Source organism: Candoia aspera, chromosome 8 (genome assembly GCF_035149785.1).
Source record: "Candoia aspera isolate rCanAsp1 chromosome 8, rCanAsp1.hap2, whole genome shotgun sequence".
Classification (NCBI taxonomy): Eukaryota; Metazoa; Chordata; class Lepidosauria; order Squamata; family Boidae; genus Candoia; species Candoia aspera.
This window is the reverse complement of record NC_086160.1, coordinates 31,458,102-31,478,166: the sequence shown is the minus strand read 5'-3', so window position 1 is coordinate 31,478,166 and position 20,065 is coordinate 31,458,102. Positions and strand designations below refer to the sequence as shown.

Below are 20,065 nucleotides of genomic sequence, written 5' to 3'. Positions count from 1 at the left end.
TTATAAGCACTTAACCTGGAGTTTATAGACGTTCATTAAATTAATGCTGATACGATGTGATGGGAGTTGCAGTTCATATCTGGAAGGAATCTGCTTGAGTAATGTTATTGTTAAGGTTGTGAACAACAACAACAAAAAGATTAACTAGGAAAACTACTATCACTTTCATCCTGAGGAGAGAAAGTAGAAATAGTCAATTGGGACAGATGAGATTTGTGTTCTTCAAGACATCGAAATATATATTCTGAGTCAAATTAAGGGAAAATTAACAATTATTGTAAGAATAGGACTGAAGGACTGGATATATATGAGACTCAATTAACTCTTTCTGCCCTTGAATTTTATACACACACACACACACTATCTATAACTGGTTCCCTATTGGCGAATGCTATCACATGAGGACACGAGTTAAAATAAATCGTCAGCTGAATAATTGGAGAACATCCTAATTTAAAGGACCAGATTGCATGCATGCCATGAAGCATTTTTCATCTAAATATTTGCTTCTTCTAACATTCCTGGCAGCAAGGAGTGGGGATCACTCTATCTGACATTATATAATCAGGATAAAGAGAAATCTCTTTTCAACTGCCGGCAAAGGAAGCTACCTTGAAATAAAATGAATGAAATGGATGCTGCCTATTCTTTCTATTGACTTGTCTCAAGATATTTTTTCTGATATATGCAGCAGCTTCACAGACCTTTGGATGAACAGGAAAATGCAGTGAGTGTCTCTCCAATTAGGCAGCCTGTCTTTGTGCTTTTGTTAGGTACTTGGAAATGACTATACGGACAGACTTTGATTATGTATGTTGACAGATGGATTATCAGAGTTATGAGTAGGCTGGTATTAGATATTTATGTGTGATTTGGGAAAAAGAAACACTGTTGTTCAAAAAAGGCTGGTAAATTAAACATCTTGCAAAAACACGAATCATGGAATTGTTCTGGTTTTCAAAATTATTAGAAATTGCAGACTGGAGGTATAGATTTTTCTTCTTCGTCTTATCACATCTTTCCATTGGGCAGGCTGAGTTGCCTTGTTTCAGTATCTTGGCACAGACATGTCTGGGTCTTTTTCTTAGCTTTCTCAGGGGTCTTGAAGACCAACTGTCCTCAAGTCTATTGCCAGCCAATGTTGCTTTGCTTCCATTAATGAACCTAAGGTCAGGGGCAGATTGCCATCTGGAGGTTGAGAGGTGACGTAAGTGTGTCACTTGTTGTAATAATTAATCTCCTGCAGGGACGATATATTTAATTCTGAACTTACTTAGGGAGACTGGAATACTTGAGACTGCATACTTTTGTTTTGGAGCTATGATACCATTTATTTATCGCATTTCTTCACCACCCATCTTGACAAAATGACTGGGCGGTTATTTAAGAATAGTGAATCATTAAGATCCTCTTACCTCATGTCTGAGTCTATCACAGGATAGTTTCTAGACCCAGAACAAGGTATATTTTATATTTGTGATCTGGGCAGTTGAATAAGCTTTTATTTGTGAAATTTGAATGCTTTTGTTCAAATAGAATTATGAAAGACCTGGATTTTATTGGTTTAATTTTTACTGGGTTATTTTTTGAATGAAGCAAGTATCCTGTCGGATGTTGGGAACAAGCCTTCTACTGCATCGTATATTCCATTCTTAATGCAGAGGATAATTATTGCACTACGCTGTATTAAAAACTCTTGGGTAAAATTTATACGATGTTGGTCTTGGTAATTTTTGGGAGCTATGACACCATTTAGGAGTAGCCTAAGGTTGTGCAAAGGTTCAAAATCCCAATTTTGCCAGCTTCCCTTTCTTAAAAAAAACTGTTTTTTGCAATATCTGGGCATATGGCACCAAATTCAATGGTAGCTATATTTCTGGAAGCTTCAAAAGTAAATCTCATGGTTATTTATACGGCAGATTCTACCCAGGTACTGAAGCAATAGCAAGATACTGAAGGGCAGAGCTGCCTTAAGCTTTCTGAATTACACCGCTGTTCACAAATGTAAAGAAAAACACTATTCTGCACATTCTGATCTGTCACCTTGGATTGTTTCTATACATGGAATATGAGAAGGCACTATTTTTGTCCTTTGCCTCCAGAAGAAAAAGATCATAGCCCAGCCTTGGTTTCTTGTATAACATCCATAAAATAAAGCACATATAGAGGATTTTAAAGAAAACCATCTTTTGACACTCTGTTTTGCTTAGTTGCAAGTAATATTTTGCACTAGCACATTATGTTGTGGTAGTAAACAGTCTTTCCACAGATAAGAACAACTTTAAATGGAAAGAGCTTTTCAGCAGGACAGCATATACACAATGCTCGACCTTTTTAAGCGCTAAGGCTATTAAAACATATAAGAGTATTTAATAAATCCTGTGGACAAAATGCCCTGTTTCTCAGATGTTTGTTTTAATCACATCTACCAGCCTCCTGTTGTGCCTGGGTATCCTTTTCCTCAGTCACCATCCTTCCAGGGCCCTATAGTCAGCAGCATTTATGACTGCAGATGTGATGATGAAGCAGTTTCATTGTAGATGTGATAATGAGCCCACATGTATACATTAACCTCTGGAAGGAAATTCAGGGGTTAGTGACACCGGATCACATCCCAAGTCTTGATCTGAAGGTTGCATGCTTTTTGGTCTTGAATATCTTGCAGGGAGCAGAGGAAAGCTGTAAATGTCTACTCAGTGGTTTGTTATGGCTATAGCTATAAAGATTGATTGATTGATTAATTAATTAATTGAATTTCTTTGCAGCCCATCTCACTTACAACAACTCTGGGTGGCTTACAAATAATGAAAATAGTAAATCGCTAAAACAGTTCAATATAAATACCTAAAAATGCGAATACAAATACAAAATATGCAGTATAAAATAGAATATAAAATATAAAATTCCAGATGGGAAGATCTTAACCTTAGTACCCTCATGGGGCCAACCACCCCCAGGAATAGCTGCCCCCCCATCCCAGGCCAGGTGGCATAACCAAGTTTTTACTCCCTTCCGAAAGGCTGGGAGCATGGGGGCCTACCCATGGGGGTAACTTGTTCCGAAGGGCAGGTGCTATGACAGAGAAGGCTGTCTTCCTGGATCCTGCCAATCAGCAATCCCTCATGGACAGGGTCCATAACATTCCCCCTCTTCCTGACCAGATGGGATGGGTCGATGTAATGGGGGTGAGGCGGTCCCTCAGATAACCTGGACCCATGCCATGTAGAGCTTTAAAGGTGATAACACCTTGAATTGGACCTGGAAGCAAACTGCACCCAATGCAGCTCATGCAGCAACGGTGTTATATGTGCCCTTCTAGGGGCTCCTAAAACTGCTCACGTGGCCACATTTTGTACCAGTTGAAGCTTCTGGATACTTCATGTAGAGAGCAGTGCAGTAGTCTATGTGGGAGATGACCAGAGCATGAGTGACCATTTGAAGGGACTTAAGATCCAGGAAAGGGCACAGCTGGTACACAACACAAAGCTGTGCAAAAACTTCCTTGGCCAAAACTTCCACCTGCTCTTTGAGCAGGAGTTGTGAGTCCAGGAGAACCCACAGGATCCGCACTGGGTCTGTCTGGGGCAGTGCAACCCCATCTAGAACCAAAGATGGTAAGTTCCCGGATACCTGGGAGCCACAACCTGCAGCCACTCCACCTTGCCAGGGTTCAGCTGAAGCCTGTTGTTCCCCATCCAAACCCTTACAGCCTCCAGGCACCGCAAAAGAGTGGCAACAGCATTACTTAAGTCACCCAGTTTGAAGATGTATAGTTGAATATCATCAGTATATTGATGATACCTCACCCTGTGGTGGCGGATGATCTCACCCAGCGGTTTCATGTAGATACAGTATTTGCAACCATAAGCAACCTGTTAGCATCCAAACTTATAGGAAGGTAAGAGAACATCTTCCTTTGCATAGCCCAGTTAGGTGTGACATCCTAACGAGCACTTGGAAAAATCTATTTAAGGTCTCCCTCCCCCTCCCTTTTTGTGTATGGAGATTCTATACAAAGACCAGGAAAGTCTGTTTGCTTTTTACAATAAATCCATGAGCTTGGGACAATTTGACATTGCTCACATCCTAAATACAAGCATAGTAATGCCGTATATTCCTTATGCATAAAATTAAGTATCTCACCCTCCCTCCTCGCCCCCTTTGAGATATATCTCTGTGCTGTTACTGTCTTAGTCGAGCTCCACGTTTTATTTTTCAGGCGGATCGACTGAAGTCAGATTTTAAACTCGCTGATTCGTTTGGCTGGTTTAGAAAACAAACCCAGCCCTCACACTGCCTACGTTTTGAGGCTGGTCGCTGCAACCGAATGCACAGCACGCACTTCCAAGCAAGGGAGGGAAGGAGACGAAGCTGCGACGGAAACTTTGCTTCTGAAAACCCCGTTAACCTTTCGCATCCGCTGGAAAGCCAGGGCCGAGCTGCCTGCAAAAATTATTGCTACTGTTTGCTGCTGATGCACAGCCTGCTTTCTTTAACATTATTCTTTCGCTCTCCTAATTCTACGTTTGCTTTCGCGTGACTTTTTTTTAAAGCCCACAGCTGAAACTGCTTTCCTTGGCTGAACTTCGCCGATCGATGGTCGTCTTATACTCCGTTCAACAAACCGGTGGACGCCTTAAAAAAACAAAACAAAACAAAAACAACTTTCCTTCCCTTCCTCGCGCCTTGCACGCTGGCAGCAGAAAGTGAAAGAGGCAGAGACAGGGAAAAGCGTTGCAATTATTTCTCATCACCGTTGTTGTCACCCTCGCCGAACCTCCTTTCCATCTTTCTGTTTCCGGATTCGGGCGACCTTGGGGGCCATTGCGAAACAATCATGCCCGGGCACTGATTCCTCCCCCGCTCCGGTCACCGTCTGCCCCGTAAAGTCCTGCTCCGCTCCGCTTATCTCAACAGACAGCAGCTGTATGGAGAGCGGGGCACACCGGACAGGCGCGCATGTTTTCCTAAGGCTATCAGAGCAACAGATCAGAGGCATCCCGGATCCTGGCCCTTCTGGTCGGAATAAGTAAGCAGGATGCTGACAGCGAAGATTCTGCTGAACGTTTTTGCTAATTAAAAGGAGGGGGGAGGAGGAGGACTGGCGGGGGAAACTCAGGGAAATCAAAAAAGAGGAAAGCCTTTGCACTTTTCCTTCCTCTCTCCTTTGCTGACGCGTTGCCATCACTGCAGGGCTGCCGTGCGCCTGGTCGTCCCCCCGCTCCTCTCTGGGCTTCTCTTTCTCTCCCCCACCCCCGGCAGCTTGCTGATGTGCAGCCCGACTCCATCGCCCAGCAGCAAAATCGGGAACAGCGGGAAGCGCGGCAAGAGCCGACCGGGTGAAGGGATTCTTCCAACGACTTGGCTCTGTTGCCGAGTCCTGGCCAGAAAAGCCCCCGGCAGCCTGGTGCTGCTGCTGCCCCGGCGGCGGCTGTGGCGGGAACGCAGAAAAGTTTGCTTGGCCTTTGACAGAGGCGAGGAGAAGAGCTCGGCGCTGTGAGAGGGCAGGCGGGCGAGCCAGCGTCTCTCCACTTTGCAACTTCCCTCCTCGCCTGCTCAGAGAAGAGTAGAGTCGGACCCCTTCGTCCTCCACGCGCGCACACACACACACACGCCCACGCACACGGCACCCTCCCGATTCATTTGCATGGGGGGAAGCCCCAGCTCCGGGTCCGACCCCACTGGAGAAGAGAAGCCTGTCGGTGCGGACGAGAAACTCGCTCCCCGTTCTCCCCACTGCAGGGCGGGCAGCCGTGAATCTCCGCTTCTCTCCAGCCCCCTCCGCCACACGTACACTCAGCCACTCCTGGCACCCGGCGCCTCGCCTCCCTCTCTCTCTCATCTCTTCACTGAGGAGCATGAACATGTTTTGCTGGAGGGTGGCTCTGTGGCTGGCTGGGGTGGCCCTCTGGAACAAACTCTCCCGCTGCCGCTGCTCCAGCCTGGATTTCGACTACGTTTACGATTTCAGCGAGGAGGATCAGGCTGAAACCATAGATTACAAGGATCCTTGCAAAGCCGGTAAGTGCCTTCCCAGGCGAGATTAGTCTCTTCGGGCACTCGCCCTCCCCCCGGCCTTTTCTCCGGCTCTTCCCCATCGAGAGGGATTTTATCTCCCCCCGCGGGTAAATATGGCTTAAACGGGGCGGAAGAACGAGATGTACAGAGGCAGCTCACCTGTTTCCTTCTTCGCTTCGGAGCGAAGTGAAAAATTCCTACCCAAGAGGAAGCTGGAGAAAGCCGGGGCAGGCGCACTTGGATTCCGCTGGAGTGGCCCCGCAAGCCGCTGGGGGCAGTTCTCCGAGAACCTGTTGTCTCGGGATTCGCCGCCGGCGCAGCCGGCTCTCTCCTCCTTCCCCCGCACCCAGGCACCCTTCGCACTTTGCGGCCGTGCTGCCGTCCAAGCCTCGGAGAAAAGAAAGCAAACGGCGGAAGGGGAAACCTGGCGCTGGTTTCCCCTGCCTCCAGTGACTCTTGGAAATGTCATTCTTCGGGGGTCCCTTTCTTCCCCGTCCCTCGCACACGCGCCACTTCATGTTGCTACGCTGACCGAAAGGGGTGGACGACTCGAAAAGGAAAGGGAGCCACTCCGTGCCCCTGTCGTGAGTTTTAATATTGATCTGGAAGTTGAGAAGAGGTCGGGTTTACCTAGGAAGCTCTTCTTCTGCCTTGTGCCCCCTTAATCACATCAACGAAGAGCAGCTTTAAATAGGTAGGGCAAGGCATTCCGCAAGCCTGAAATATGCTGCTGTTTCTTTATCATTACAACTTCTTACCAAATTGGAGTGGGTTGTTCCTGGGGTTAAGCCTGGGAAAAGTCCATGTTTATGCCTTAGCTGCGTCTGGTGGAGGTGCGATTCAATCCTCGTTGTTTCAAGACAACAAAGAATCAACTGCGGAGAATTACAGTCCTATTGGCCATTTCTGCAGTAAGGGGTGCACTCAAGACCGTGCGTGCTGAATTTAGCAAGTTTATTCCTGGGCAGCCTGTGCCTAAGGGCAGGGTTTGATGACCGTGTATGTATGACACATGAAAAATCTCCCAGCATTCTTAACAATTTAAGCAAGAGTGCGCGTGAGCACCGGTAGCTTGTCAAGACTGTTCTGTTGTCCCCAGAACTGGTGCACAGTAACACAGTGCTGGGTCACCCATCTGCAGCCACTTTATCTGAAAGAAGCAAATCCGCATTCTCAGCCTTGGAATGAGGAGAGGGGTAGGCACTCTTGACACAGCTGTCCTTTTAAACCACCAGGTGTTAGGCTTGGTAGGAAGTGTAAAGTTAGCTCTTGGGAAGCTGTTCTTCACCCACCACACTGGGCATTGTGGGAACTGTAATCCAGCAGGACAGTTCTAGGGGGCTTCAGGCAGAGGAAGTTTTAGGAGGTGCCCTAAGAGAAGGGACAGCAGCAATCTTCATTACCCAGATCAGTGCCGCTGGATGTGGGAGCACCTGCCCTTTAGATAAGCCTTGACTTTAATGAGGATTCCCTTTTGTTTTTTGTTTTTTAATGTTTTTTTTTAAGGAAAGAACCCCCCCCCCCTCCTCTAAGTTTCAGCTGCTTCCAAAGATAGAACATTTTCAGGTTTTCAGGTGAGTTCAAAGCAGAGGCAGAGGTGCCATTTCAGGTACAGTGTAATTCCTCTTAAGAAGAAAAAAAATGTGCAAGATGTTATACTGGAACACAGGTTGCAAAAAATATCCAGGAACAATCCACCCTCTTATTAACTGATAGCTGCTACCTAACTCATTGGAGTATGTTCTGAATTTGCTGCCATCATAACATTTTCTGTATGATATTGCTCATGTTTGTTTTCCTTGTTGTATAAAAGCTGCCCCAAGAAATAGTGTTTTCCTTTCCCAGTCCAGTCCTATCTAAATTTAATCAAAAGAATTCGCTGAGCTCATTAGGCTTACTCCCAGTTTTTCCAGTCTTGAACTAGCATTTATTTCAGGACCTACTGAATGATAGATCTGAAAGAAAAGTCAAGACTGTCTAAACCAGGAAATACTGTACTCTAATTCTTGTCATTAAATGCATCGAAAGGCAAGTATTTTAGTTTGGACCCAAGCCTTAGGGATGGTCAAATTAGCAGCATAAAAGAACTATTTAAAATTAATCATTTGAAGAATACTCTGCCCAGATTGTAGAAACAGGACATTAGTAAATGACAGAAGATAAACTTTGCATGCAAAAGATCCCAGGGTTGATCCATGGCATCTCCGAGTTGAGCTAAACAAATTTCCTGAACCCTAGGAGAGCAGCTGCCAGTCTGTGTAGGCTAGGAAGACCAAAAGCTGACTCATGGAAGGCAGTATGTATTACATTAGTGCCTACCATCCTCTGTCAATAAATTATGGTTTATTTATTGCAAGTTTAACTAGAATAATTGAGGAGATAAGTCAATTAATTATAGATATTATTACTATTACTATTACTATTATTATACACAACAACATGAAATCACAGCTGCCAATTCTTTAGTTGGTGCTGACCTTCATTTGCTTCGAGTTCTTCCCAAGAACCTAGGTTGTTGTAATGTAATAGTGTAGTATATGTGTGGATCCAAGCAGTGTAGACTTTTGTAATTGACAGATGGAAACTTTGTCAATGCACAGATTTTCTAAGTGCCATCCAAGGTTTTTTGGAATTGCACCCAGTGTGCTGATAAACACTAGGACCACCACTGCCAGACTTATTCTTATTCTTATTATTCCTTCAAGTCAGAGTTAATTTTTGGTGACTGCCTGGACTAGTCCCTGCAGTTTTCTCGGCAAGATTTTCAGAAGGGGTTGGCCATTGCCTGCTTCCTCAGGAGGGTGAGTGACTGGCCCAAGGTCACCCAACTGGCTTTGTGCCTAAGGCAGGACTAGAACTCACAGTCTCCCAGTTTCTAGCCTGATCCTTAATCACTGCACCAAACTGGTTCTCTGTAGACCACATTAGGACATGAAAAAGGATTAAACCCCTGCTTCCTACTATGGAGAAGCAATAGTAGGAGATGAAGACTAATTCCTCCAAATGGATATTTCTTTTTAAAGCCAGAAAGCAAGTACTCAAATGCTTGTCTGAAGGAGTCAATCTGGAGAGAAGTCTGCCATGTATCTCCCAGAGGAATTGCTAACATCTTTCCTTTGAAAAGCTGAAATCTGGCCAACTGTCTTCCCTTGCAGGAAGGATTTCTTTGATGATCTTCACTTATTAAATCAGTTTATGGAACTTGGAGAAAAAAAATTGGATCTGTTATTTTTAAAATAGATAATATTAATTTCCTGTGCAATAAAATGGGTTATAAGATACAAAAGTTGCCTTTCATTCTATGAATAGTGCTTTATATTGTTAATTTACATACTGTACATACATATTTGGTTATATGAAGAGTATCTGGTTACTAGCTATTTAAATGCCCATGTCCACCTACTGTAATATTCTTTCATATTCTTTAAATTAACTTTGTTAGCTATTGGTTAATATGTCAAAAGGAACATCTCTGTTTTTCCAGACTCTAGTCAAACATCTGTTGATTGCAAGACATGTGTTTTAGATTTATATGCTCTTTAAGTGACTTGAGTAAGTTAATACTGGATCCATTTAATCCTGCTCAGTGGCTTTCTCAGCACCAGGAATGGGGTCATGGTTTATTACATCAAAATGACATACCTTCGTAGTTTGTGTATATGATGTACATATCGTATTATTTTGAAAGAGCTGTTACATGCAATCTGGGCCCATGTGGACAGTTGGAATTTAAAACAAGTGCTTTAATTTTGCTATTACTTCATTTGTATTATTTGCTTTTTTCCTTGAGATGTAGTTCAGCCAAAAATAGTATTCATGTTGACCACAATCCTCCATTTTTTTATTCTTTAGCAAAGAATGGGATTAAGTGGTTTGTGGTCTAAGTTGTGATGGGTGTACTCCAAATTCAGTGGTTTGAGGCCTAGCCCTGGTATATGTTGTTTGGTTGCTTTTAGTCATTTTTATTTATATGTTGACAGTGCCAATATGCTCTATAACAGTTCCTTTTTTCAATACTAAATATATGTGCCATCTTGGTATAAATTGCTAAATATTCTTTACTTGATTGGAAGCAAATAATTATGTTTCAGCTATAAATTGTTCTAGGTGCTCTAAATATCACAGTCATTCTGACCATCTTTCAAGCTTCTGAATAGTCTTGAGCAAGGTTACTTACATGTAAGTGCCACTGAGTTCAGTGTACTTCTTCCCAATTAGTTCTTGGTGCTTATCCCCACTGATTGCTACCGGTAAGATCTATTTTCAAATAAATATGCTTAGGTTTGTAACCTAGTAAGGCAATTGTATAAAACTATATTCAGAAGTAAGTCAAATTATATTTAGTTGGATTTATACCCAGGTAAGTATGCGTAAGTATCCCCAGGTAAGGGGGTGCGGTGATGCTGCGGGTTAAACCGCTGAGCTGCTGAGCTTGTCGATCGGAAGGTCGGCGGTTCGAATCTGCGTGATGGGGTGAGCTCCCATTGCTAGTCCCAGCTCCTGCCAACCTAGCAGTTCGAAAACATGCAAATGTGAGTAGATTAATAGGTTCTGCTTCGGCGGGCAGGTAACGGCGTTCTGTGTAGTCATGCCGGCCACATGACCACGGAAGTGTCTACAGACAAACGCCGGCTCTTCGGCTTTGAAATGGAGATGAGCACCGCCCCCTAGAGTCGGACAGGACTGGACTTAATGTCAAGGGAAAGCTTTCCCTTTCCCTTAAGTATGCGTAGGGTTGTGCTTGTTTGCAGTTCTTATTTACACTTTTTGTTTTATCTGTTCAATCATGTCTGATTCTTGGAGACTGCCTGGACGGGTCCCTGCAGTTTTCTTGGCAAGATTTTTTTGGAAATGGTTTACCATTGCCTCCTTCCTAGGGCTGAGAGAGAGTGACTGGCCCAAGGTCACCCAGCTGGCTTTGTGTCTAAGGCGGGACTAGAATTCTCATTCTCTCACTTTCTAGCCTGATGCCTTAACCACTACACCAAAGTGGCTTTTAATTAGTAGTAAGTCCCTTTAACTATAGTAGGACTAATCTATGTACTACTGTATAGTTTGTATAAAATGTGAGTACTGAATTTATTCTGTTTTAAACATTTTCTTTAATGGTCATCACATAGTGAAATGCTCATTCATAAGGTAAAAGGCTCTGAATTTTAGAGGGCTGAATGAAAATGAATGAAAATGACTTGGTTATGTTATTTGTGACATTTGAAAAATATTATGATGTCATATTTGTTCTAATATTTCATACAGAGTAAATGGTGTATATAAGCAAATATATATTATTTATAGTACCAGTAAATTTTAGTAATTAATTTACTTGGAGTTTAATAATTTACAGATGATTTTGGTGGAGAGAGAAAAATACCTAACTTTAGTGGAATGGCGGTGTACAGCTTTTTATTGCAGCTATCATAGTCCTGGCTTCTGGTGGCATCCTGCCCTGCATTCTGGGGATTGCTAATGTGCGTGGGTGGATTTATCTACTTTGCAGATTGCAACAGTAACTTGCCCTTTCCCCATTTAAAAACTAGTTTGGAATTACTAAAACTCCACCTCTTGCCCTACCTGTGCCTTGGGTTACTTTGTGCAAGAATACTATAAACCAGGTAGTTAGTTTGTGATTTAAAGGAAGAATGGTGACACCTTTCATTTTTAAGGATTCAGGACACATACATGCATGCCAAAGTTCATTTTCTATGTATTGTAAAAGAATCTTAATTATTTTGCCATGCAATTGAAGGTTGGTATATGGTAGCTAAAGGTTCAGTAGTTCTGATGGAACCCAGATGAGATAAGTAAGGTGTGAATGACTAAAGGAAACAGTCTTTCTGTGATAGTAGAACAGAAAGCCATGAGATGTCTCTAATCCAGGTATGGTGATGAGACTCAAGTGTTACAGAGCCTGCATGTAGCTTTGAGGCAGAGAATTTGCCAGAGAAGTAACAAAAAAACCTGTCTCTTCTTGAATGGCTCTTCTTCTTCTATCTCTGTTGCAACTATAGAACTATCAAATGTGAAAATGCATGCTAGCAAAGTTACTTTGGTATTTTTGCTTCATTTTATAGAGTACAAAATCTTTCATTCTTGGAAAGGAAAGTTATCCATACCATCTTCATTTGTACTTAATTTCATTTCTGGCTCCTATTTTTTAAATTCCTCTTCTTAACACTATTACAAATGTTCTGGCTAGTTGCTGTCTTCATTTTGCTCAACTTCTTAAGGCTCCTTGCATCCATATGCCATATGCCACTGGTTAACCAGTTTGTCTCTTGGTTGGCTTCAGATAGTTTGTAATTTTAGGCAAAAGACTGGATGGTGCCCTTTCTCCCATCCACTTACAGAAACTTACCAGACTGGTGGCTGGATCAATCCAACAGATGAGACAGCATTTTCCAGCATAACTTAGACAGTAGGCTAATGTAGAGGGGGAATGGCAACACAGCTCTTTCTTTCACCATCTTAGCAGTGCTCTCTGATTCAGCTTTTGCCACCTGAGAGCATTGTTTCAGTCTGTTTAACTTTAGGGGCAGCTGTTCATTTGCTTCTACAGTTTTTGTTTTTTAATTGAATATGTGCCATCAAGTAGGTTCTTAGTGATCAATAGATAGATCTTCTCCATGGTGATCTGTCCCCTTCAGGCCTTCCAACAGTGTACCCATCGCCACTGTAATTGAGTCCATCCATCTTGCTGCTAGTTGTCTTCATCTTCTCTTTCCGTCCAACTTACCCAAAAGTATAGACTTTTCAAGAAAGCTCATTCTTTGTATAATGTGTTCAAAATATGCCAACTTGAGCCTGGTCATTTGTGCCTCAAATGATAACTCTGGATTGATTTGTTTGATGATCCATTTGTTTGTTTTCTTGACTATCTGTGGTATTTTCAGCAGTCTTTTCCAACATCAAAATTCAAAAGTGTCAATACTGCACTCTTCAATACTCCTGCTTCTTCAGAATTCAGTTTCACTTCCATACAGTCATAGGGAAAACCATTATCTTCATGGCCACTGGGTCATTCTACATATTTGCTGGCATAGTTTGGTTTGAACCAAAACTGATCCTTCTGCTTCTGTGTGCCATATTTCTGCAGATATTCCATTAATTCTTGCAGTTTTCTGACTTGGTAATGGCTGAAGTGCTGATCAAACTTCATCTTCTAGTACTAAATAGGGAATATTTTCTAAGGTATCTTGGATGTTGACATCCATACTGTATAGAATTTCAATATATTCTTTCCATCTTTGATCTTATTTGAATCGGTTACTATCTGCCCATTGGCATCAATTAGCTTACCAATTTGAGGTTGGAACATCCTTCTCAGTTTGGAGATCTTTTGGAAGATTTTCCTTATTTTTTGGAGACATCTTCAATGTTGTTACAGATGTCGTTGTAATACTGCTTCTTGTCTCTTGTAACAGCTCTCTGAAATTCTTTGTTAAGTTCCTTCCTGAGATCTGTCTTTCTTGGCTTTGGCTTGTCTTCTCTTCTGGGCAAAATCCATCTTCTCTTCTAACATCCAGTTAGGTTTCTTTGGTTTCTTGGTCTTTCACAGTCTTTTCTCACATTCATCTTTATGTGACGGCCCCAGTACCAGGATCTTAACTTGAGAAGTTCTCCAGACCGTCCATTAGAAAGCTTAAAGAATTCATTTATTAAAATCCAATTACACAGGAGAGTTGCAAAGCTCTGAATAACGTTTTGGCTCCAAGCATTCAAATTAAATAATTCCCTCTGACTAGTCTCCCCCCCCTGTCTCACTGTTTCACAAACCAGCCGGTTCACACTCCTGATTTCCCCCTCCCAGTTCCTTAGACTTAATAAGAGTCCAGGTGTCTTGTCAGCCTGTCCTTGGCTGCAACAGCTTGTGAAGGAATGTGCTTAACGATTCTCTCTGTCTGCAAAGCTGCGAAAGCTGACACGAGTTTGCTCTCAGCAGTTAATCTGATGCATGTAGCATTAAGCAGCAACTTCATGCAATTCCATGGTAGGTGTGCAAAGCAACTGACACCTTAACAATTCCTTTGATTTCATTCATTCTTCTGGTTCCCTATCATTGAGGTTCAGGACTTTAAAGTGATTCCCAATATTTTCCTTGAAAATGGTGGGAATATGCTCAAGATTATATCATGGAAACTGGTTAGTTTTTTTCTTCCCCTTTAGCTTGCCTTGGAACTTGCACATGAGTCATTTGTGAACTGTTTCACAGTCAGCCCCTAGCCACATCTTTGCTATTACAATGCTTAAGATGTCAGTGTGTAGTCAGTTCATTTTATCTCTCACTGTATTAAGCTTTCCCATGTTAGCTTCCATGTTCCCACTGTCATTCTGTCTTTGCAGCTTTGGATTTTCTTTTCATGCATGGCAACATCAGCAACTAGATATCATTAAACTTTAATGTAGCTGTGTCATAAACACCATTAGTACTATGAAAGATCTCAGACCTTTGTCAGTAGCATGTTGAGTGTCACCCAACCTGAAGGACCCAACATCTGGCACTATATCATTAGTCACTTTATTTTGTCTTATCTAAGTGGCTTTCTTGATGAAATATGAGAGTGATTTACCATTGCTTTCTCCTATGCAGTATGAAATGATGTCACTGAAATGATCATCTGTGTCTAGGGTCTTCCTGTATTGCTGCTGTCCAATATAGGTTCCTGCTTGCTGTAGCTGGGCAGCTGGGATGACCTTCACACCTTGGGTGACCTTGCTGGAAATATATATTCTTCTTGTCACTCCCCTCATTCTTCAGTCATAACTCCCAAGAACACCTCGCACCACTACAATGAGGCAGTGTAGCAGGACTTGGGGGATATATATTGTGTCTTCAAGTCCATCTTGAATCCTAGTATCTGCCTGGATAAGTCCAAGCAGTTTGCCATTATTGTTTGCCATTGCCTTCTTCCTAGGGCTGAAAGAGAGAGATTGACTCAAAGTCACCCAGTTGGCTTCCATTCCTAAAGTAGGACTAGAACTCCCCACTCCTAATTGAGAAACCTAATAACTAGATCAAACTGGTTCTCATTTCTATAATTTAGAACAGGGTTAATGAAGAGAACTAGGTTGTTTGGGCTGTCTGGAAGCTCTACTGTAGTTCTTAACTTTGTAAACTTCTCAGAGGAAGTGTGAACCTTCCAAGTTTAGGTAAGTACAAGCAAACATGAACTGAAGATAGAAACACTAGTAGGCAGAAAGGTGAGGCACAATGGTGTCAAACGAAAGAAGAAACATAGAGAGGTCTGATGGTTTCTTTGAGGTGGAATTTTGATTTATTGGCTTGCTAGTAGGGCAGTTTTCTTGTGAAAGAGGGCTATATCATCGACAACAGTTTATCTTAGGAGACTACAGTTTTTAGGTTCAGGATTTCACAAAGAATATGATTTGTCACATCTACCTAAAAATTGTAGTCTCCAGGTAGATGTTACAAATTATATTCTTTGTGAAATCCTGAATCTCCTGTCTTTAGTTTTGAGATGCAACTTTTGAGGACTGTTAAGGAAGTATATTCAGTAAAAGAATAAAAAGTGATGCAGTTCTCAAGGCCTAACAAGTTGTTGCATAGCTGTATTTTGTCTTGTATTCTGAAGAGGAATGACCGATACCTGTACTTTACAGATGATGAAGTGAGTCTGAGAGGGACTTGTCCAAGCCAATCAGCAAATTGATACATCAAGCCCATAAACCGCAGACATTGCATTTTCTCTGTTGGGTAGCATTAGCTTCTGTGATGTAAGAATGTGGTTTTCCCCTTCAATATTTAAAGGCAAGATTGTCAAGAATCAAAGATGTAGAGATCACTTTTGCTCTAAAATAGCTTTGGGCTCTTATTTTATTGAGTTATGTGAAAGGTGATGCCTAAGGGGAGGCACTCCTGGTCCTTAACCATCTGCTCTGCATGCTTAACATTGCTGAGGTGATATTTGCTTGACAAGAGAGCCAGAAATTAATAGATAATTAGCCTGTAATTGTTTTTATTGGCAAGAATATCAGATAAAATGTTCAAAGGGATTTATTTCAGAGGATCATGGCTGCTCTCTGAAGCAATTAGCTACAGAAATGTTCTTTTTATGGTAGTATATCTTAAAATAATAGCAAAAATATCAGATTAACAATTGTAATACTCTTGGTTGTATTTTTTTTTTAAATCAACAATGCTCACACCATAGTGCATTACTGTGGTACCTGGCTAATTTGCACATTTACTTAACATTAAAAAAAAGATTTATTTATATTTAAATCAATGCAGACTGGTGCCTAATAATATACAAGGTAATATACAAGTTAAATCAATATACAAGGTAATATACAAGTTAAATCAATGCAGACAGGTGCCATGTGGACTTACATTGGCTTCTGGGGGTTCTTTTGCTTAGTATTTATTTGTATGTAATATTCATATGCTCAAAATGATTAAAATTATTTTTTTAAAATAATTAAGGGGCATGAAAAAACTGGATGGTGGAAATAGAACTGATTTTCCTTTTATGTTCAGTAACTCATTAGGTGCTCCTTCCCAACAACAAATCAGTCTATATTCTTTCAATATGATTTGCAATTCTAGTAATTAAGATTGTACATATAATAAGAGGAATAATACATTATTTATAAATAATATGAATTCTTTAAATAAACCTTTTGACAAAAACAAAGTTAAGTTTGAAAAGGCATTGATTTTTTTTAAATCAGGAAAAAAATCTTAATGAGGTAAACATATGGCTTGTTAAATTACAGCTATTCTAATACCAGCATAATATAAACATGGACAGAATTAATATTTAAACTATTATTCACTCTCAGCATCAATATAAGGGTATGAATGACAACTTCCTTCATGTGCTTCGCTTATGCCTATAAGTCCATTTGGAGAAAATTAACACTGTTGTTTTTTTCTGTATGGATCCTTTCTGAAATTGTTGGTGTTCACTGGGATCTTTTTCTCCCTTTTGGAAATGTTGCTTGTAAATTTATTATTCCAGTATGTGAACATGAGGAACACATTCTGAATATGGATAAAACATCAACTGCCCTGTAGGCAAATTTGAAACTTTTATGTACAAGTATGCATATGTGTTAACTGTGACTATGCAAACCACTCATTAATTTTTTTTCTTATGCTATGTATCTGGACAGAGATACTATGTGAATGGGCTTTCCTATTAATTAAGATTTAATCCTAATCTAACCTCTCCCATTTTAACTAGTTTTAAAACCATGGCTTAAGTTTAATTTACTTAGCTGAAAATTGGTAGTAGCCGAGAAGAGATTGGGGAAAACGACACCAACTTTGCATCTTTAAACAGTGCAGATACCACTCTGCAAAGAGATTGTGAATAAGGAAACTGCAAAGTTCTGCCTTATTCTGTCTTAGAAAACTGAGCCATTCTAAAAAGCTTTGGATTTGACTCTGGAAACACTTGCATGCAAAATATGTGTACTGTAACTGAGTTTTAATTTTCTCCACAACGATACCATCAGAATCATGATAAAGTTTGCATTTGAAGTTCAACACAGATTTTTCATTTCTTAGAAAATATTTTGAAAATAATCTTGAAATGAGCAGAGGAATCTTTGCCCATAATTACTCTTCACCATTTACCATCTACAGTGTTGCCGTACCTAGCCGAATAAATGAAAAATTCTGATTATAAACTGATTATGTTCTGGTTTTCAATTCATTAAAGTTATAAAGTTAGTATGTAGATCCAAATTATTCAGGATAATTATTTTCCCCCCTCTATATTCCATTGCCATTCAGAGGTATCAAAAATTAGGAATGCACAGTTTGAGGCTTTAGGTCAGCAGACCCATGGAGGCCCTGGGCTTTGGCTGCTGCTCTGCAATGCCAGGTCCGTTAACAACAAGGCCCCCCTCATCGGCGACTTGATCACAGAGGAGGGGGCCAACCTGGGTGCATTACTGAAACCTGGCTGGGCATGAAAGGAGGTGTTCCTCTTTTAGAGATGTGCCCAGCCGGGTTTCGAGTATGGCACCAGCTGAGACCTGAGGGCAGGGGAGGAGGGGTGGCTGTTGTCATCCAGGAATCTCTTGTGGCTTTCAGGGGCCATGCTCCACAAGTGACTGGGTGTGAGACCCTATTTTTCAAGTTGGGTTCTCAGGAACAGTTGAGGATGTTGCTAGTGTACCAGTCTCCCTGCTATGTAGCAACCTCCCTGAGCTGCTGGAGGCCATATCGGGGTTGGCTTATGGTTCTGGGGGACTTCAACCTGCCATCCCTGGGGTGGGCCTCGGAGGCAGCTCAGGAGTTCATGACCACCATGGCAGCCATGGACCTGATTCAGATTATCTGAGACCCAACTCGGGACAGTGGCCTCACCCTGGACTTAGGTTTCTTGTCACATTGCAATGGCAATGTGATCTGAGGAGAGAAGTACATTTCTCTCCTTTGTCATGGTCAGATCATGCCCTGGTGAGCCTGAGATTCTCTTATGCCACTCCCCTCCGCAGGGAGGCAGGACCTATTAGATTGGTCTGCCCCCGGTGACTAATGGACTCATTAGGGTTTCAGAGGGAGCTGGGGGTTATACCCGAGGATCTGCTGCATGGTTCAGTGGAGGCCCTGCCAGCGGCCTGGAATAGGGAAGCAGCTAGGGCCTTGGACAAGATCGCCCCTGTGCGGCCTCTCTCATCCCATCAAACCTGATACTCCCCGTGGTTTATGGAGGAGCTGAGGGTTCTGAAGAGGATTAAGAGATACCTAGAGCACCACTGGAGGACGACAAAGACCGAACCTGACCGAACACAAGCTAGACCTGCTATTAAGGCCTACCTTGTGGCGGTAAGAGCAGCAAAATGTCAGTATTTCTCCGCTCTTATTGCATCTGCAGAATGCTGCCCGGCGGCCCTGTTTAAGATTACACATTCCCTTCTGGGGAAAGAGGATCCAGAGATCCATCTACAGGACCATGCTGAGGAGTTTTCTGGGCATCTACAGGATAAAATTGCTCAGATCTGTTCCAAGTTGGACTCTGAGCATGAGGCAGTGTCTGGGGAGATGCCCAGGGGACGTTCTTACTCTGTTATCTGGGAACGGTTTGAGCCTGTTGAGCCTGAGGAAGTGGACAGGATCCACTGGACTGTAAACGCCACCACTTGTCAACTAGACCCATGCCCCTCCTGGCTGGTGAAGGCAGCTCGGGAGGGGACGTGTGGTTGGGTCCAAGCAATGGTAAATACTTCCTTGAGAGAGGGGGTATTCCTGGCAGCCTTAAAAGAGGCGCTGGTGTGCCCCCTCCTCAAGAAACCATTGCTGGACCCTAGCGTACTAGACAACTTTCACCCAGTCTCCTACCTCCCCTTTTTAGGGAAAGTGGTTGAGAAAGTGGTGGTGCTGCAGCTCCAGAGGATCCTGGATGAAACGGATTATCTAGACCCCTTTCAGTCAGGTTTCAGGCCTGGTTATGGGATGGAAACAGCATTGGTCGCACTTATGGATGATCTCTGGCAGGAGTGGGATGGAGGGAGTGCATCCATCCTGGCTCTTTTTGATCTCTCAGCAGCTTTCGATACCATCAACCATGGTATCCTTTTGGGTTGGCTCGGGGAGTTGGGGGTGGGTGGCATAGTTTTGTGCTGGTTCACCTCCTTCCTCCAGGGCCAGTCCCAATCGGTGTTGATAGGGGAGGAGAGATCAGCCCCATGGCCCCTTCTTTGTGGGGTGCCGTAGGGATCAGTACACTCCCCTCTCCTTTTTTACATCTACATGAAACCACTGGGCGAGATCATCCATCACCACGGGATGAGGTATCATCAGTATGCTGATGATACTCAATTGTATATCTCCATCCCAGATGAAGTAAGTGATGCCGCGACCACCCTTTCTGAGTGCCTGGGGGCTGTGGGGACCTGGATGGGGAACAACAGGCTTCGACTGAACCCTAGTAAGATAGAGTGGCTGTGGATTAACGGCACCTCAGGTGCCAGGAACTTGTCCTCTTTAATGCTGGATGGGGTTGCACTGCCCCAGACAGACCTGGTGAGTAACTTGGGGGTCCTCTTGGACTCACAACTCCTGCTTGAAGAGCAG

General features: G+C 42.6%; 1 protein-coding gene across 1 annotated transcript in view; it reads left to right on the top strand.

The window, feature by feature from the left end:
* Positions 1-4,517: 4,517 nt before the first annotated feature.
* The window catches only part of TLL1 (tolloid like 1), a 150,809-nt gene continuing 135,261 nt past the window's right edge, over positions 4,518-20,065 (top strand). The window contains exon 1 of the mRNA XM_063310035.1: positions 4,518-6,021. Within this exon, the coding sequence (XP_063166105.1) occupies positions 5,859-6,021 (163 nt within the window). The 5' untranslated portion in view covers positions 4,518-5,858. The remainder of the gene's footprint in view (positions 6,022-20,065) is intronic.